The 20,838-nt window shown below is 38.2% G+C and overlaps 1 protein-coding gene across 4 annotated transcripts in view; it reads right to left on the bottom strand.

Annotated features, from left to right (window-relative positions):
* Window positions 1-20,838, bottom strand: part of TUSC3 (tumor suppressor candidate 3) — a 213,113-nt gene that overhangs the window by 91,708 nt on the left and 100,567 nt on the right. For all 4 annotated transcript variants that reach the window (XM_062213666.1, XM_062213664.1, XM_062213665.1 and 1 more), the window contains exons 4-5: window positions 14,202-14,342; window positions 8,519-8,659 (exon numbers count right to left, since the gene is read on the bottom strand). In XM_062213666.1, the coding sequence (XP_062069650.1) occupies window positions 8,519-8,659; window positions 14,202-14,342 (282 nt within the window). The remainder of the gene's footprint in view (window positions 1-8,518; window positions 8,660-14,201; window positions 14,343-20,838) is intronic.

Raw genomic sequence — 20,838 nt, 5'->3', positions numbered from 1 at the left:
TTTATTAGTGTGCCATATATTTTCCCATTTCATGGGGATATTTATAAACACCTGCATACCATAATACAGCTAAATAATGACTTGTCTTTTCCTTCATGATTTTTTTTTAAAAGATTTGTTTATTTGAATGTTAGAGTTATACACAGAGAGGAGAGGCAGAGAAAGAGATCTTCCATCTGCTGGTTCACTCCCCAATTGGCCATGACAGCCGGACCTGTGCCGATCCGGAGCCAGGAGCCAGCAGCTTCCTCCAGGTATTCCCACATGGCTGCAGGGGCCCAAGGACTCGGGCCATCTTCCACTGCTTTCCCAGGCCATAGCAAAGAGTTGGATTAGAAGTGGAGCAGCAGGAACTTGAATGGGTGCCCATATGGAATGCCAGCCCTGCAGGAAGCGGCTTTACCCACTACAACACAGGGCTGGCCCCTCTTCACAATTTTTATACCTTTATTAAGTCCTCTATTGCCAGTCCTCCATTGGTGATTGTAGACATCATTTTAAATTTTCACTACTAACTTTTTTTTCTCTTAAGACTTGCCATTCTCTCCCAGACTGTAGGGTTTCTGATGAGAAGTCCGCTTTAAGTCTAACCGGAGATCCTCTGAAAGTAATCTGGTGTTTCTCTTGTGCACATTTTAGAATCTTCTCTTTACGTTTTACTGTGGTAAATTTGATTACAATGTGTCTGTCGCGGTGAGTATTTTTCTGGTCATGTCTTTGCGAGTTCTGTGTGCTTCCAGTACTTGGATGTCCCTTTTTCTCCAAACCAGAGAAGTTCTCTGCTATTATTTCACTAATAAAGCCTTCTAATCCTTTTTCTTTCCATGCCTTCAGGAACTCCTAGAACCCGTATTATTATTATTTTTTTATATATAGAATCCTGGTAGATTCCCCACAGTGTTTTTTAGTTTTCTAGTTTCCTCTTCTTGTCTTTGGTTTGATTGTATACATTCCTGTACTTTGTCTTCTGATGCTCGCTTCTGCTTCACTGATTCTGTTAAGGCTCTCCACTTCATTTTTTATTTGTTCTATTGACTTCATTTCATTTTGATTTCTCTTTAAGATCTCAAATTCATAAGGGAAACTTTCATGTGCTGCATGGATTTCAGTAGTTGGTGCATTTGCTTTTGATTATTTCTATGTAAACTTATGATCTTTTTTTTGAATTCCTTGTGTTGCATTTCTTCTATCTTATCAGCTTCACAATCTAGTATTGAAGTGTCACATTTGGTTGGGGGCATCATGTTGTTTTCCTTTTTCTTGTTTTTGGATGGGTGTGTTTGTTGTTCAGCATTTGTAGAGATAGAGATACTCGTTGGTTTTTTTTTTAAAACTGTGGTGGTGGCTTTTATCGGTGTACTATGACTCTAGATAAGTGGAATGTCTGCTTTCAGTGAATCTCTAGAGGCTTGAAGTTGGTGTGGCCAGAGCTCTGTTCAGTTATCCAGGATTAAGGGCGTGCCTAAAGTGACACACCCAGGTTTTGTGTGGTTCATCTTTTTGTTGTTGTTTTTTTACCAGAAGTGAGGTTTATTCTGCTCAGCTGAGCTCCTCTCCTCAGTAGAGATGAGTGCCTGAGCAGTAGCCCCAGTGGATAAGCTATTCATTCACTCTGTTCCAAGGATCTGTGCAGTCCTCAGTGTAAGTTCAGATTCCCCAGCAATGTCTCTCACCAGTTAATCAGGAACCCCTGAGATTGTGGAGTCTCCCACTGAGACTCCACAAAGTCCCAGCTGCACCGAGAGTCCTCCTACGCACCCCTGCTCTGTTGGCTTGCTACAGGACACCGTTGTAAAGTGACTGGGGAGAGAAAAATGGGTCTGTCCTTTTTTTTTTTCTCCTCTAGTTTGGCTGCTACACTTTCCCTCAAGGGGCTCCAAGCCAGGCTCCCTCTAGGCTCTTTGTGCAGCTTTTCCCCAGTGGCTCAGGCTGCTGCAATCTAGCCTCGCCTCACTTTCCAGCACTGTGTGGAGGCTCTCGGCTGCTGGAGTCCCGAGCCGTGAGTGCCCACGCCCTCCACGTAGGTCCATTATGTCCCTCTAATTTGGTAGAGTTTGCTCTGCCATTTTTTTCCCTAACCGAGACTACTTTTTTTTTAATTTTTATTTATTTTTTTTGACAGGCAGAGTGGACAGTGAGAGAGAGAGAGAGAGTCTTCTTTTGCCATTGGCTTACCCTCCAATGGCCGCCGCGGCCGGCGCACTGCGGCCTGCGCACCGCACTGATCTGAAGGCAGGAGCCAGGTGCTTCTCCTGGTCTCCCATGGGGTGCAGGGCCCAAGCACTTGGGCCATCCTCCACTGCACTCCCGGGCCTTAGCAGAGAGCTGGCCTGGAAGAGGGGCAACCAGGACAGAATCCGGTGCCCCGACCGGGACTAGAACCCCGGGTGTGCCGGCGCCGCTAGGCGGAGGATTAGCCTGTTGAGCCACAGTGCCGGCCCATACACTCTCTTTTGTTATGGTATATAATCATATTCATAATCTTATTTCCATTAATCAGTGATAGTTTATAATTGATTTATATTCCCTTACTGCTGAACCATCCTTACAACCTAATTTTTACTATTTTGTAAAACTGCTGGATTTAGCTACCAATTTTGTTTTTTAAGAATTTTGTTTCTGGGGGCTGGTGTTGTGGCGTGGTAGGTTAACCTCTGCCTGTGGTGCTGCATCCCATATAGGTGCTGGTTTTTGTCCCTGTTGCTCCTCTTCAGATCCAGCTCTCTGCTTGTGGCCTGGGAAAGCAGTGGAAAATGACCCAAGTGCTTGGGTCCCTGCACCCATGGGGGAGACCCGGAAGAATCTCCTGGCTCCGGAATGGCTCAGATCCAGTCTTTGCAGCCAGTTGGGAAGCGAACCAGTGGCTAGAAGACCACTCTCTGTGTCTCTTCCTCTAAGTCTGCCTCTCAAATAAATCATTTTTAAAAAGAATTTTGCTTCTGTATTCACAAGCAAGATTTGCCATGTACCAGTTACTACCCTCTACCAATCGGCCATCTGTGTTCTAAATTATAGTATTTGACATATTCATCTCTCCTTGTAACTCTATTTTGGATCTTACCAGAATGATTTTTATAATTTGCATGAAAGGCAACCTCATTCTAGTAAGATATTATCTAAGGGAAATATTGTTATTTATGAAGTATTTTATTATAAAAGATTTGAATAGACATTGCTAAATCCTTGTATTCTCTTGTCCCTTATATTTGGAAAACTAAGAAGCTACTTTGGGATAGGAATGTATTTCAAAGCCAAATGATTTGTTGTTGTTGTTAAGAATACTGGCTGTTTCCTTGGAACATAGCACTGCATATAGCCACACTTTCTTTATCTCTCAGAACCTAACCAAATTCAGGAGATACTCTAGTACTCTGCTGGGAAAGTAGAATCAAGTCTCAAATAATGCCTTTTAATTGTATCCTCTAATATTATAGATGTAGGACAGTACTGTATCATACTTCTGTGAATGTAAAATATCTTGTACCTGCTTCATGATACGTAGTAGTGACTGTGCTTTACCAGAGCTGTTTTTAATGATGTTATTCTAGAATGTTTTCTTTCCAGATGATTGAGAAGCTAATTAAAAAAAAATGGTGCCAGGTACCATGACAGTAACAAAAAAAAAAAAAAAAAAGAAAGAAAGAAAGAATACTGGCTGTTTCCTTGGAACATAGCACTGCATATAGCCACACTTTCTTTATCTCTCAGAACCTAACCAAACTCAGGAGATACTCTAGTACTAAACTTTCTACCACTAAAAACTCTCTCCCTTGATTTCTTCAGGTGCCACTAGCAACAAAAAACATAATCACTACCTTCCAAAATAAGCGACTTAGTTTTAATAGATTTTAATGTGCTTCCTGAGTTCTGCCCCCCACCTAGGAAACAGTTCCATGGGAAGGTCAGATCACTGCTATTCCTACTCAGGGAGGCTCCTGATGTGCTGCTGATTTTTGAGGCCCTTCAACACTCCTTTTCCCTACTCATGACAGAAGTTCTATACAAGGGGAGCATCTGATACTGCCTCTGCTGGTTTTCTTTGTTGGAACCACTTATACTAATATAATTTACATCATTAGTTTTATGTCTTTTAGCAATTTGGAAGTTCACTTTCAGAGGTTTTCTTTTTCCTTACCACATGTCTGACTTTGAAGAGGTAAATGGAGACCTTTGGAACTAATTTAGCACCATGTTCCAAAGAAAACCTTCAACATAAAGGCTATTTAAAACAAGTGTTACTGGGAAAAGGAGATACAGACTCAAATACAACAGTATTTACTTTCAGTACAGATCAACTAGACAAAAACAAAGATAATTTACACTATGGACCAAATGAACGCAACTGATATCTTCAGAACCTTTTATCCCACAGTTGCAGAATATACATTCTTCTCATCAGTGCTTGCAACTTTCTCTAGGATAGACCAAATGCTAAGCCATAAAGCAAGTCTCAGCAAATTCAAGAGAAGTAAAATCATGCAGGCATCTTCTCTGATCACAATGGAATGAAGCTGGAAATGAACAACTTTGCAATCTCTAAAAAAAATATGCGAACATATGGAGGCTGAACAACATGCTCCTGAATGAACAGTGGGACACAGAAGAAATGGGAAATCAAAAAATTCCTGGGAACGAATGAGGATGACAATGCAGAGTATCAATAGTTATTGGATATAGCAAAACAAATGTTACAATGGAATTTTACAGCAACTGTTCCCTACAACAATAAATTGGAAAGGCACCAAACAAATTAGCTATCAATGCATCTCAAGGAACTAGAAAAATAACAACAAAGCAAACTCAAATTTAGTAGGAGGAACGAAATAATTTAAAGATTTTTTTTTTTTTATTTGACAGAGTTATAGACAGTGAGAGAGACAGAGAATGGTCTTCCTTCCGTTGGTTCACTCGCCGCTACGCCCAGAGCTATGCCGATCTGAAGCCAGGAGCCAGGTGCTTCCTCCTGGTCTCCCACGAGGATGCAGGGGCCCAAGCACTTGGGCCATCCTGCACTGCCCTCCCAGGCCACAGCAGAGAGCTGGACTGGAAGAAGAGCAACTGGGACTAGAACCCAGCACCCATATGGGATGCCAGCACTGCAGGCTGACAATTAACCAAGTGAGCCACGGCGCCAGCCCCAAAATAATTTAAAAATAAACAATACTGAAAAAAAAATACAAAAGAACAGTGAAATGAAGAGCTGGGGGTTTTGTTTAGAAAAAATGAACCAAATTGATTCACTATTGCCTATTGCCATAACTAACCAAAAAAAGAGGGACAAGACACAAACTTTTTATGTTTTGGTTTTCTACTTCCTCAGAACTTAATCTTTGTAGAGAGTATGTTTTTAGGAATTTATCCATTTCTTCAGGATATCCAATTTGTTTGCATATACTTTTTATTTTCTTAGTACTGTTTCGAGATCAAGGAGGTAATCTCGTCAAACTCAGCGAATGTGGCCAGGCTGGATAGATTAGCAGGGATCTCTGCTTTCAGCCGCCACTGAGGGAGCAGCAGTGGTGCCTGCAGGAGCGGTGCTAGTGACCGGCCACTTCCACGTTATCTGCCAGTTAGTCAGCCTATCATGCATTCAGTTTGACTCCCCTGTGCTGTGATGCTGGCTCCTCACGTACATCTCAGTGCTTCTTGCCTCAAAGACTGATCAGGACAAAAAAAGCAGCATAACGGTGGAAACCAGGTGCCACCCACAAACTGTCACAGTGCCACACAGCGCTGCATATAGGGAAGGCGCCTGAGCTGACTGGCTGTAGCCTCCCTCAGCAGGCTGCAGCATTTCCTCTACAGAACCCCAGGCTCGGCCGGAAACTTCCACCCTCTGCCTCCAACCTCCATTAGAGGAACTGTCAGTCAGGAACAGATTTGTGGCCAGGCCTGTTGCTCTCATGGGGCTCTCTGCACCACATCCTTAAGACATGAGGTTGGGGATGGGGGTCCAAGGAGAGGAGACAGACAACCTTGGCAAGGTGTATATGGCGACAGCCCCAGATGGATCCATGATTCACATACCCTGACAAGCCTAGGGATGAATGGAAGAGCCCTGACATTCTTTACCAAGACCTATCAACTTTTCAAACCTAGCAACACGGGGCTGGCATTGTGACATAGTGGGTAAAGCTGACACCAGCAGTGCCGGCATCCCATATGGGTGCTGGTTCACGTCCGGCTACTCTACTTCTGATCCTGCTCTCTGCTATGGCCTGGGAAAGCAGAGGAGGATGGCCCAAGTACTTGGGCCACTGTACCCACATAGGAGACCTAAAAGAAGCTCCAGGGTCCTGGCTGCAGTTTGGAGCAGCTCCAGCCATTACAACCATTTGGGGAGTGAACTAGTACTTGGAAGACCCTCCTTCTCTCTCTATGCCTCCGCCTCTGTAACTCTGCCTTTCAAATAAATAATCTTAAAAAAAAAAAAAATAAGATAAGCAACACTAGGGATTAGGCCAGTATCTTTCTCTATGCAAGTGACCAAGGGTCTCTATGTCAAATATCAAAGTTAAATGAGGAGAGCCAGGAGAAAGTACACTTCAGATAAATTTGAAGAAAATGTCAAATAGCAATATTACGTCTTATGATCCTTGGATACAGTATCTCTCTCCATTTATTTAATGTCTTTCTTGGTGTGTATATTTCTATTCTTTTGTTTTCAGTATCATTTCCTTTCAAGGGGTTTTCCCAAGAAAACATACACTTTGCTGTAGCACTTTAGTCCAATGTGAAAATATTTGCCCTTTGAATGAAGTTAAGTCCATTTATATTTAATGTACATAAGTATGCTGATATAATTGTATATAGGTCTGTCATGTTTTATCTGTATTGTTTTCCAGGCAGTTTTCTTTTTTTCTTCCTTTCATACCTTATTTTGAGCTCATTTTACACACACACACATACACACAGAGCATCCCATTTCAATCCTTCCATTGGCTTTCTGACTATATCACATTATAGTATGTTTCTGGTGGTTCCTCTGGGAATTACAATGTCCATTTTAAACACATTCCAAATAACTTAAACTTGATGCTGAACCATGCATGGTAAGATATAGGAACAACATAACAGCACAGTTCAATTCATCTTTTTCTATCCACTATTGTCATAAACAGACACACAGAATATAAACTCATCAATTAACATAATGCTAACTTTTTTTTGCTTTAAACAGTTATAAGTCTCCCAAGAAATATAGAAAAGCAAAATGAAAAATATTCCTCTATATATCAGGAAGCATTTTATTCTCTAGTAACAGTTTAAAGTCTATTTGCATAGCATACATTTTCTGGTACTATTTATAACACCAACATTTTAATCAGCAGGCATAGTATCATCATCTGCATATATTTGAATTATATAATGCTTGTATTTTTCATTTTACTAATTACTTTAAGATATTCAGTATGATCATAATCATAAAACAAAAAATACTTTTGTACAAACTGAAACAGGATCTTGTTCACCTGGATGCTTCTAATGCTCTTAACCAGTCTTCAAACTGCCACACTTACCCACTTCAATCAATTTCCCATTTTTATCAGAATGATTGTTCCTAAACAGGGCATGTATCTCTGGAATACTTTCATGGCTTCCCTCTAGCATGTAGATCAAACTGTTCCATTCTTCCTCTCCAGCTCTATCTCTTCCTCATTCTTGCCTGGCCAGCATTGTTCTAGCCACACAGAGTCACAGTTCTCTGAATATTCGAGGCTTTGCAAATGCTGATTATGTGGTCCCCCTATGGCAGAACTTCATTTACCCTTCAAATTCCGTTCATGCCAGGAAACCTGCCCTGATCCCTTTTACTCTAGGTGAGTTACCTTTTCTCTGTATTCTTTTAATACTCCCTAATTACCTCCCCATGGCAGAATACGGGCACACTGTTCATCTCTACTACCTAAACACAGTCACGCATGTTGATCAGGGGTAGATGTCATCCAGTCCACAGGCTACATATGGCCCACGAGTTCATCTGGTCTGGCCCTGGCAAGGCAACTGCAGGCGGGACTCAAAATTCAAAAAATCTACGCAGGCTAGTTTTGAAGTTCATAATTTTGTAGAGCCTGCAAATGACTTATAAATATACCAACGGTGCTTGAAAGAAAAAAGGTTTCCAACCATGAGGTAGATAAAACCCAAGCAACAACTGTTGTGGGACAAAAATAAATAAACAGCTGAATGAGCATATTTCCAAATCTCTTCAGTTTGGAAATTATCCTAATTCGTTCTTATATTTCCAAATGCATTTAAAATATTTATGTAACACTTTAGTATGCCAACTACATAGAGACATTACATTTTAATTGTGAGAAGTAGAAGAAAGACAGCAAAATTTAGACTGATAATGAAGTAAAACTATATCATCCAAGTCCTCAGAAGTTAATTCTTCCCACTCAACTTTGTTTTCATTATAGTAACAACATGGTTCACGTTGCTAATACAAGTTATATTATAAAAGTTTCACTATTTATCAAAAATATAGGAAATAAAGTATAATATCATAACATACCAGAGATACCATGGCCCATCCAGTCTTGTTATAGATGAACTCCAAGTTGTTCCTTCTCAAATAAAGCAAACCACCAACAAGCGACACTAACAGGGCCAAAGCAATGGTACCAGAGTAGTTAGGTGGTCTGAAAACCCGAATCTGCAAAAACGCAATGAGAATTTTAAAAATCAAAGAAATACTAATTTTTTCTCATAAGCATATCCTAGCCCTCCCTAGTCACTGAGAAATATACCACATGATTGCACCTAGCAATCACATTACTTTTACACTCCGTAGGAGTCAAAAATACATTTATCAAAAACGTCATGACTTTATATAAAGGTTTGTTCTTAATCTTACATGAATTCACTCAAGCACATGAAATCTGTTCATATAACTCAACCCAAAGCCACTCTGGTTCACCCACAGACCATGAGGTCACCCAGAAAATAGAAAGGGTAAGACAGCAGCATAATACTTATATTACATCCAAGTAGAACCTTTGAAAAGACTTTTTCATGGCCTTAATGAGATATAATCCACATCTCATGATTCACTCATTCAAAATATATAGTTTTTATTATATTCATAGATACATGCCACCACCATCATCACAGTCATCAGAACATTTTAATCACCTCACTATCTCACTTAGAACTTCCAACCTCCATACTTAACTATCTACTAACCCACTTTCCTTCTGTACAGATATCCCTATTCTGGTCTTTAATCTAACGTAAGCTGTGTGGTAACTGGTTTCTTTTTCTTAAGATTTATTTGAAAGTCAGAGTTACACAGAGAGAAAGAGAGGCCGAGAGCGAGAGCGAGAGCGAGAGGCCGAGAGGGAGGGAGGGAGAGAGAGTCTTCCATCTGGTGGTTCACTCCCCAGATAGCTGCAATAGCCAGAGCTGTGCTGATCCAAAGCCAGAATCCAGGAGCTTCTTCTGGGTCTCCCACTCCGGTGCAGGGACCCAAGGAGTTGGGCCCTTTTCTGCCTTCCCGGGCCACAGCACAGAGCTGGATCAGAAATGGAGCAGCTGGGACTCAAACCGGAGCCCATATGGGATGCCAGCACCGCAGTTGGTGGCTTTACCCACTACGCCACAGCACCAGCCCCATGGTTTCTTTCACTTAGATAATGTTTTCAAGGTTCATCCATGCTGTAACATACATGGATATGTCATTATTTTTATGGCTAAGTAGTATTTCCTTATATAGTTATATCACATTTTATTTATTCATTCAACAATTGATGAACATGTGAGTTGTTTCTACTTTAAGGCAATTATGATTAATGCTATTAATATTCTGGTACAAGTTACTGCAGAAACATGCTTTCACTTCCTATGTAGACACCTAGAATTGGAATGATGGGTCATAAAGTTTGAGGAATGGCCAAAGTGTTTCCAAAGTGGTTGTGTCATTTTACGACCCTATTAGCAGTGTATGAGGAGTCCAGTTTCTCTACTTCCTCACCAACAATTACGATGTGACTTACAGGTTTACCCACACTAATGGGTGTAATGTGGTATCTCACTGTGGTTTTGATTTGAATTTCCTTGACAACTAACAGTGTTTAGCATCTTCTCATGTCCTTATTGGGTATATATACATTTTCATTGAAAAAATGTTTATTTAGATCCTTTGCCCATTTTACCTGAGTTTTATTTTTTATATTATTGAGTTGTAATGGCACCATATATAAACTATATTAGATTTAATCTAATTTAACTTAATACTTTAGATTTAATATGTATTCATGCATACATATATGTCTATATATATTCCTTATCAGCAATATGATTTGGAAATATTTCCTCCCATTCTGTGGACCATCTGTTCACCTTCTTCATGGAGTCCTTTAAAGCTAAGGCTACTCTACTTTTTTAGGGAAAAAAATCTAATTGGTATTAACACAATTTCTAAAATACACACAAATTTCAGTTCTAACAGCATTCCCCACTAAAAGAAACCAAGGCTTTCCAAAGACATGTCTAACAGAATGCTAACAAGACGTGTCTGGAATAAATTATGTCAGGAATTTTAAAAAATTACAGTTAAGGGGCCTGTGTTGTGGTGCAGCAGGTTAACATGCTGGCCTGAAGCAGCGACATCCCATATGGGTGCAGGTTCGAGTCCTGGCTGCTCTACTTCGGATCCAGCTCTCTACTATGGCCTGGGAATGCAGCAGAAGATGGCCCAAGTCCTTGGGCCTCTGCACCCGAGTGGGAGACCCAGAAGAAGCTCCTGGCTCCTGGGTTCAGTTCGGTGTAGCTCCGGCCGTTGTGGCCATTTGGGGAGTAAACCAGTGGATGGAAGACCTCTCTCTCTCTGCCTCTCCATCTATCTCTGTGTAACTCTTTCAAATAAATAAATAAATCTTTAAAAAAAAATACAGTTAGAAGACAATGATGGAGGTATGTCACAAGGACACAGAAGGCAGCATGAAGAGGCTCCCACAAGTCAAACTCTAGGGCCATTTTAGCACCAAAATTATTATGAACAGCAGTAAATTACAAAGCATTGGGGAAGGAGGAGGTGTATTCTTTTTTAGGTTAGGTATAGCCAGCCACAGGAGGAGACAGTAGATGCTCAGGAAAAAACAAAGCTGACAACACTCACAGGTCCTAGAGATAGGAGCACCCTATGCCATGCAGCGCCAGGTGAAACCATCAAGTAGTCAAGCAGAAGACAGGAGCAACTGAAAGGTTTCTGCTACTGCAATTAGCAGCATGTCCACAGAAAAGGCAAGGCAGCATAGGGTGAACAGATGAGAGTCAAGCAGTTTGCATAATTCTAGTAGGCTCTGGCCTATGGGGCTGGGAGGAGTTCTCTAGTTGCCTGGTTCCTGGCTCTGGGATAATTATAGCAAAGAAATATTGTCTTTTGACATGAAGAGCTGGAAAGAGGTAAGGTTCTATCAAAAAGACATGCCTCTGGGGCCAGCACTATGGCGTAGCGAGTAAATTTGCTGCCTACAGTGCCGGCATCCCACATGGGCACCGGTATAAGTCCCACCTGCTCCACTTCTGATTCAGCTCCCTGTTATGCCCTGGGGAAGCAGAAGATGGCCCATGTCCTTAGGACCCCAGCACCCACGTGGGAGACCCCGAAGAACCTCCTGGCTCCTGGCTCTTGGCTTGAGATCAGCTCAGCTCCAGCCATTGTGGCCATTTGGGGAGTGAACCAGCGTATGGAAGACTTCTCTCTGTCTGTCTGTCTCTCTCTGCCTCTGTCACTCTACCTTTCAATAAATAAATCTTTAAAAAAAAAAAAAAAAAGACATGCCTCTGGCTGGGTCCTTTGTTATCTTTAGTAATAGATAAGCCCCGGGAGAGGCAATCTTTTCCTAATCAAGAAGTTTTTGGTAAGAAGCTAAAACATAATATGCAGACATTTCTGAAAATATGCATAATATAAAATCAAGTCTGTGAGTCTATACCAATGATAAAGACATGATTTTATATATATACATATACAGATAGAAGGATGGATGGATGGAATGCAGAAATAGATTAGATAGATTAGATGAGACAGACAGATAAGAGAGGGGGAAAAGTTAAGGGGCAACTAGAAATATGAATGGAAAACTAGAACTGAATTCAGCATTTTGCAGCAATCATGATCAAAACTGGATTTGGCAAGAATCGTCACTAGAGGCTAAGAGAAAATTTTGATAACAGGATATTTGCTTGATCATAAAGTTTCTCTACACAACCAGCTTAATAACTACAAAGGAGTAAAATAAGGACCAGTTATTATACAATGGAAGTATAGGAAACACATTGCCCAAATGTTCAAATCTAGTGTCATCCAAGTTGTACATACAGACATTGTGTATCTACAGATAGGAGCAGACATTTGCAGAGAATGCAAAAGCAGAATTCAATCATGAGCAAACATCAGGAAGACCATGTGATTACCATTCTACTTAAACAGTGAGAGAGGAAGGGCTGCATTCTTCAAAATGTCAATGTGTTTAAAGGATAGGGTGCAGGAATATTTCAGATTTAAAAAATGCTTTTAGAAGATCTAACATCTAAATGAAATGACTAACTGCAGAATGGATTTGTAGAAAAGGTGAAAATGTATGATACTAGGTTAATTGACAAAATTCTATTATTGACAGTACTAGCTCACATAAAAGTATTATCACTACCCATTAAATTGATAAACTAAATCATGTTCATGAATTTCTAGGAATGTAATTTACCTTTTTTTAAAAAAAATAAAATTCAGTGAAGAGTATATACTGCCCTATTTGTACTTTTCAATTTTTAAAGTTTAAATAATCTCTAAATACTTTTGAAGTATAATTATTAACATTTAAGTGTGGCAGGCAGGCAGGTTAAAATAATTTCTATGTAAAAATCAGCATTTCTTATAAAAAGTTAGTAATAGTCTTTGAAATCATTATTCATGGATCCTAACAACATGTGTTCCAAAATAGTTCAAAACCAGAAGAATCAGGAAACAAGTTTAACTATCTGAACACTATTAAAATCTATCAAATAATTTTAAGTGATGTTGGTAAAAAAAAAAAAAGAAACACATGACAACCTCCTTGACTCAGGATAAATGTGCTCACATTGTAAATAAAAGTTAATGGTTTTTTTATTATTACTTGCAGAATTAATCTATTTCTGAAATACCGGATCATATTTATTCACTATAGAAAAGAATGGTGAGATGAGAGGGAAAATTGCCATAAGCCCTTCACATAGACCACCAACAAGATTTTGGTTCATTGCTTTCTAGAATAAATGTTTTCTTTTTTTTCAATATTCAAATTCATGTTTTAAGAAAAAAATTTAGATCAGACTAGAAATATTTTTCTAAACTCTCTTCAGTTTTTATACTCATAAAAAAGAGGTGACACATGCAATCAGAATAGTTCTATAAATTTACAGTCTCAGGGCAGATATGCTAGTAGGTATTTTTCTACAAGGCTGTAAACTCAGAACTACATTTTCTTATTTGCCAAAGATAGATAAAAATTATACACTTCTTAACTAGAATTTCGTTGATAGTAACTTGAACCATTTTCAGTGTTTTTTAACCTGCGAAATTACTCTGTGGGGCTAGCACTGTGGCACAGTAGATTAAGCCGTCGTCTGCTATGCCAGCATCCGATACGGGTGCCAGTTCGAATCCCAGCTGCTCCACTTTCAATCACACTCTCTGCTAATGCACCTGGGAAAGCAGCAAAAGATGGCCAAGTCCTTGGGCCCCTGCACTTGTGTGGGAGACCCGGGAGAAGCTCCTGGCTCCTGGTTTTGGCCTGGCCCAGCCCCAGCTCTTGCGTCTGTTCGGGGTGTGAACCAGCAGATGGCAGACTTTCTCCTTCTCTGTCTCTGTCTCTCACTCTTGGTCTGCTGCCTCTGCCCCTCTGTAACTCTTTCAAATAAATAAATCGTAAAAGAATTTAGGAAGAAATTACTTTGTGACCAACATGTACACCTTAATGATTTTGAAAACATCCATAAATCGTTATTCTAAAAACCAGCTGAATTCAACTAATCAGTTAAAATTCAGCTTCTTGTGTGTAGTTGTCAATCACGGTTTTCTCTATGTAATGAGAAATATCCAAGAGAAACTATATCTGTGTGTGTATATATATATTCATATTTCTGAGTACTTATTGCAATGAACAAACCAGATTAATTAGCCTATTATTAAATCTTCAGGGAATAAAACATACATGAACATCTGTTCGGTCCGCAATCCATTTTGCAAGTTGTTCTGCTGCAAATCCAATTCTTTGAAGGTCAAAAGTGTCAGCTCTCTTGGGTCTGCCTTTTGGAGGAAAATGCATGAAAGTAGGAGCAGAGTTCATGTTGAGCTAGAAAATATGAGATAAAATATTAAACACCACCTCACTATTCTTTATATAATGTTGAACTAACATTTTATATATTTTCCATAAAATTTTAGAAACGCAGTATTTATTATGAAAATCTAACAGGCTATCCAGGGCTTAATTTCTGCTCATTCAATTTAATGCAACTATTGAATGAAAAAGGAATGGTGAATTTGACTAAGTTCTCTGGACCCTCAAAATACATTATTAATTTGCTAAACTGTGCCCTGTATTTCATTCTTTATTCTAATATAAAATTCTAGAAAGTAAAAGAAGTTATTGAAAGAAAGTACAACACAGAAATATTGTGACTGATCCTTAATTTTACCTCATAAATTTATTTTAAAAAGAACGGGAATGTGATGAAAAATAAACACACTGTGGAACTGCTTCCAACTTATAAGTGGACTGGGTTCCCAATTAAAAAATTTAAAGACTTATTTTTTTGTAACAAATGTGACTTTGCAACAGAAACCAACATTTTTGATCTAAAATTTCACTTTACCAGAGAATATGCCTATGATAGTCTTTTTCTGATCAATTTCTTCATTAATTCAACTGCTTTAAAAGAGCTACTGGAAATATTTTGTCAAAAGTCATTTCCATTTGAAATTATACTAAATAGGATAATATCCCAATATAAATGATTACTAACAATATAATATCTAACACACAAATTTGGTTAATTTAAACAGTAAACAACAAAAAACTCAACTGTTGCTGCCTGGGAATTATGAAAAATGCCTTAAAGAAAAAAATCTAGATTTTTGGCTATTGACTTGAAATACAGTTTTATACTTCCCAATGAGAACAAAAATCACAAGCAAATAAATGGCATAAACATTAGATCATAGCTGACATCAAATTAAGGTACTTAAGTAAAAGTTTATCTACCAATGATAACAATTTACAGTCATGACTCAAACAGCTGCAGCCTTCTAACTGAACTCTGACTACAGCTGTCATATGCACAATATGACTCCAAATCACTTTATAGGGCTTCAGAGAGTTAAGCTCCAAAGAACAGAATATCTAAAAGATACATTTCCATATCAAAATTTTCTCATTTTAGTATTACAAATACAATAAAAACTCCATGCCTATAGTATTACTCTTCAAATAGTATGGATAAAGATCAATTGGCCATATTTCCTATGGTTTATATATGTCCCTCCAAAATTCATGTTTAAATCTATTTTCAGCTCTAACAGTATTAAAAGGTGAGATTTTAGGAGATCTCTAAGTGCTGGGTGGGATTGGTGCTATTATAAACAAGTTCAGCCCCCTCCCCTTCTGCCATGATACAGCAAATAGTACCTTGCCTCAAGCTGATACCCTCACATATGGGACTTCTCAGCCACTGGAACTGTGAGTGAATACATTTTTGTTTCTTAAAAATTATCCAGTCTGGAGCGGGAGATGGGAGGGGTGCAGGTGGGAGGGAAGTTAATGGGGCGGGGGAAGCCATTGTAATCCATAAGCTGTACTTTGGAAATTTATACTTACTAAATAAAAGTTTTTTAAAAAAAAAAAAAAATTATCCAGTCTCAGGTGTTCTGTCACAGTAGCAGGAACTAAGGCAAGGTTTAGACACCCCTGTTTCATTTCTTGTTCTCATACCTTTACCCTACCTTTTGATTATTTCTACAGAATTTAGATTTAGCAAATATCTGCAAAAATAAGGCAGTCTGGGTAGGTATGAGGCTGCATGACAATATTATTGGAATGTTATAATAGTAGTAACTATTTAATGAACATTCATATGTTAGGCATAGAGTTAAACATACATACAACAGTATCTCATTTGAATATTTCCAACAGTCCTATGAGAAACACATTACCATTTTCCTTCTTACACAAGAGGAGGTAAAGGTCTAAGATCACATAAAAAATTTACCAAAGATCAAGTAGATATCATGAGACAAAGCTGAACTGTAAACTTAGATCTTCTGATTGAGATACTTCATTATTACTCTATCATAATGCTTTCTGAACTCTAACAAAATGTAAGAATTTTTCATAAACAATTTAATAAAAATTTTGAACAATTTCATGAAGATAGAATTAGAGAAACAAGTTCCTGCAATACAGACATCATACAGACTATAACATACACCTTAATGTACATGCATCCTTATTACAAATAAGAATATGCCCCTTATATACATATATGATATACATGTGTGCTTGTGTATATATGTGTGCATATACCTCTGTGTATCAGAAGTCTATCTTGCCCCATTTCTCAGCAATGGTTCTGAATGTTACATACTTTTAGTGATGCTGACAAGTTCCTTTCGCCCCTTAGCTCTCCCACTCAAGACATATGATTTTTTTTAATTAAACTTTTATTTAATGAATATAAATTTCCAAAGTACGGCTTATGGGTTACAATGGCTTCCCCCTCCCAAAACTTCCCTCCCACCCACAACCCTCCCCTTTCCCGCTCCCTCTCCCCTTCCAATCACATCATGATTCATTTTCAATTCTCTTTATATACAGAAGATCAGTTTAGTATATATTAGGTAACGATTTCAACAGTTTGCCCCCATATAGCAACACAAAGTGAAAAAAAAATACTGTTGGAGCACTAGTTATAGCATTAAATAACAGTGTACAGCACATTAAAGACAGAGATCCTACATAATATTTTTTTAAAAATTAATTAATTTTCTATGCCATTTCCAATTTAACACCAGGTTTTTTTTTTTCATTTCCAATTATCTTTATATACAGAAGATCATAATTAGTAAATATCTCATCAGTTCGTACCCACGCAGAAACACAAAGTGTAAAAATACTGTTTCAGTACTAGTTATAGCATCACTGCACATTAGACAACACATTAAGGACAGATCCCACATGGGATGTAAGTACACAGTGACTCCTGTTGCTGACTTAACAATTTGACACTCCTGTTCATGGCGTCAGTAATCTCCCTAGGGCTCTAGTCATGAGTTGCCAGGGCTATGGAAGCCTTTAGAGTTCGCCGACTTTGATCTTATTCCCATAGGGTCATAGTCAAAGTGGAAGTTCTCTCCTCCCTTCAGAGAAAGGTACCTCCTTCTTTGATGGCCCCGTTCTTTCCACTGGGATCTCACTCACAGAGATCTTTCATTTAGGTCTTCTTCTTTTTTTCTTTTCCATGGTGTCTTGGCTTTCCATGCCTACAATACTCTCATGGGCTCTTCAGCCAGATCCGAATGCCTTAAGGGCTGATTCTGAGGCCAGAGTGCTGCTTAGGACATCTGCCATTCTATGAGTCTGCTGTGTCTGCTGCTTCCCATGTTGGATCGTTCTCTCCCTTTTTGATTATATCAGTTAGTATTAGCAGACACTTGTCTTGTTTGTGTGATCCCTTTGATTCTTAGACCTATCAGAGCCATCGAATGTGAACTGAAATTGATCACTTGGACTAGTGAGATGGCATTGGTACATGCCACCTTGATGGGATTGTATTGGAATCCCCTGGCACATTTCTAACTCCATCATTTGGGGCAAGTCTGATTGTGCATGTCCCAAATTGTACATCTCCTCCCTCTCTTTTTCCACTCTGAAATTTTACAGGGATCACTTTTCAGTTAAAATTTAAACACCTAAGAATAATTGTGTTTAATTACAGAGTTCAACCACTAGTACTATGATGTTTTTATCATGGATGTACAAGAGATAGCTACAGCCAACATGTAAATCTAATATTACAGGGAAGATGTTCTCTTCATCTTTACTTCCTGCATTAGATCTGAAAATACAGACTAAGGCTTAATGCCTAGACGTTCAGATGTAAAAAACCATGTAACTCAAAGCCTTCCTTTAACTAAAAAATACAAATTCCCTAGGCTAAACACAAAAAGAACAGAGAGCTGTTTCCTATTCCAGCACTTCTTCCAAAACATCATATTTGTTAACTCCATGACCTACCATCGCACAGCTTTAGTCATTCCTACAGGACTCATTCAGAGCTGAAAGTATTTTAGCAAGTTCCCATACACCAGAAATTACCAAATTTCTACCCCTGTTACAATTATTTTCTTCAGATAACACACTATTGCTGATAGTACTTTAAAACATCAATTTTGAGATTGCTTTGACAAAAATGACTCCATAGTTAGCAGGAAAGAAAACATGTAAGGGTTAAAAATTTTAGTATTCTTCCAATGAAGTAAAATGTCTACTTCTTAATTTCATAGGTTTTAATTCCTCCTAGAAACCATTAACTGCTATAATGTTTATGCATTTCTCCATTCTAAAATGAAAAGTGTTATTGCTCTGCCAGGGGCTAGGTATTGCAAAAGACAAAGCAGTTCTGTACCAGCAATTCTGCTGAATCAAAATTAACCTGAGGAAGTTTTCAATTATAACGATATTGTCTTCATCTCTCATATCTATGTTGAACTTTTTAAAAAATTAGGTCTAAAGCATATAAAGGTATTTATTGATTATATCTAATCATATAGTTACATAGTGACATACAAGCAATCAATAGTTAGTGCTTGGTATAAAGCTAGAAGTAGGATGTCCAATAAAGTTTTTTTTTTCTTTTTAAAATCTGAGTAGTCCAGTATTTTAAAGATAGAGAAATTTCATACAGCAGTTTGCTTTTGAGTCTTTTTTTGAAAAACATATCTAGCTACATGTGGCCTGCATGTCTTCAACAGAGACAGAGCTGAACTGTTTCTCTCCCACTGAGGTCAAACATGTCTTCTAGAAGCTTCTCCAACAATGAGACCAAGAGCTGAATACATGGTTTATTTGCATGATTATTTATATAATGGTAAAATATTTTCAGCTCTGTATGAGTCCTGTAGGAATGACTGAAGCTGTGCGATGGTAGGTCATGGAGTTCACAAATATGTTTTGGAAGAAGTGCTGGAATAGGAATGCATGGTTATTTATATAATTTTATTTCTCACAGTACTCAGGAGCAAAGTGATATGGGTGCTTCCATTAAAATTTATAAAAAAGATATTTAGCATATAATTATAACCAGACTAAACCCAACCCACTTTCTTTAGCTTACAAAATGGTTTGGGTAAGCATTTGGGCATAAAGCCCCTGCTCCAGCAGTCAGGCTGAACCCAGCTGACTAGTGTAGTAGGGAGAATTTATATATAAATATATATAATCTATAATACACAATGTATAATATACATGTATAATATACACATGTATAATCAGTACAACTTCCATCTGATGATGTCCAAGGCCAATTTTCCTAATATTCTATAGAGTCCTATAAATCACATGAAATAATATTTGATTCCTGTGGTACCATAATTTTCCCTTATAAAGTTATCAGAAAGTATATGCTTATGTTTGCTATTATGACATTATCAGTACTATTATGTTTCTAATTTGAAAGCTTCTTATATGTACACTTTTCTTGTCAATATTGCCCCTACATAGTAGGCACTCAATGATATTTACTGAATTGATTAATACAAAGAAACATTCAAGATACAAATAAACATCCGATTTATTTTGGATACATCAAAATAAATTCATGGAGGAATAAGTGAATAATAATGATAGGAAAAGAGTAATGAAGGCAAAAAGAAACAAATCCTCTTATTCAACTAGTAACTGGCAAAGATTGAAAAATAATCAACCTGGAAGCAAATAAGCGAAACTACCCACAGATGGACCATTTACAATTTGCCGGCTAGATTCTCTATAAAGCTAAATGCTTCTTCATGACCTAGAACATAATATGATAAAGGGTATCAGGTGAGAAAAATGAAGCAGTACAAGGTAACTACACCCACAAATGTTCAGTACTGCAACAAGTTTTAATTTGAAAAAGATGATCAGGTAATAAAAACAGAAAAAAAAATTATTAACTACAAGGCAACATTATTAGGAGCTACTAGAGTTCTGGAAGCCAGCCTCCAGGGTTCAAATTTTAGCTATAAATTATGCAGTCTTTGTAATTGTGAGTAACCAACACATCCCCATACCTTAATTTACTTGTATGTGAAATGGCAGCAACATCTCCCTCAATGGATCATTGTGAAGCTAAATAAGAAGATCCATTTGAAGCATTTAGGACAGGGCCTGGACTATAAGCCCTCATCACTAACAAGGATGGTGACCCAATCAAAACAACACTCAGGACAACTAGCATTGTCATACCAAAATCCAACACTGCTCTATAGAGAAGACTGTAATCAACAGTGGTAATCTTTTACTTGTTGCATTAACAGTAAATCACATTCTAGACAGCTTAAATAAAGGAAGCTCATTTTCTCCCAGTTCTGGAGACTAGAAGTCCACGATTCCTGTGCCAGCAGGGATGGTTTCTGGTAAGGCGTCTCTTCCCGACTTCCATATCGTAGTCTTCTCCCCGTGTGTTCATGTGGCGTTTTTCTCAGCACACATGCTCCCCTGATGTTTTTTATCTTAGACAAATATTAGTCCTATCTGATTTATAGACACATTTACCGTTAATTACCTCTGTAAAGGCCCTATCTCCAAATAC

Source organism: Lepus europaeus, chromosome 16, assembly GCF_033115175.1.
Source record: "Lepus europaeus isolate LE1 chromosome 16, mLepTim1.pri, whole genome shotgun sequence".
Taxonomy (NCBI): Eukaryota; Metazoa; Chordata; class Mammalia; order Lagomorpha; family Leporidae; genus Lepus; species Lepus europaeus.
The sequence above is the reverse complement of the archived record's forward strand: the minus strand, read 5'-3'. Positions and strand labels throughout refer to the sequence as shown.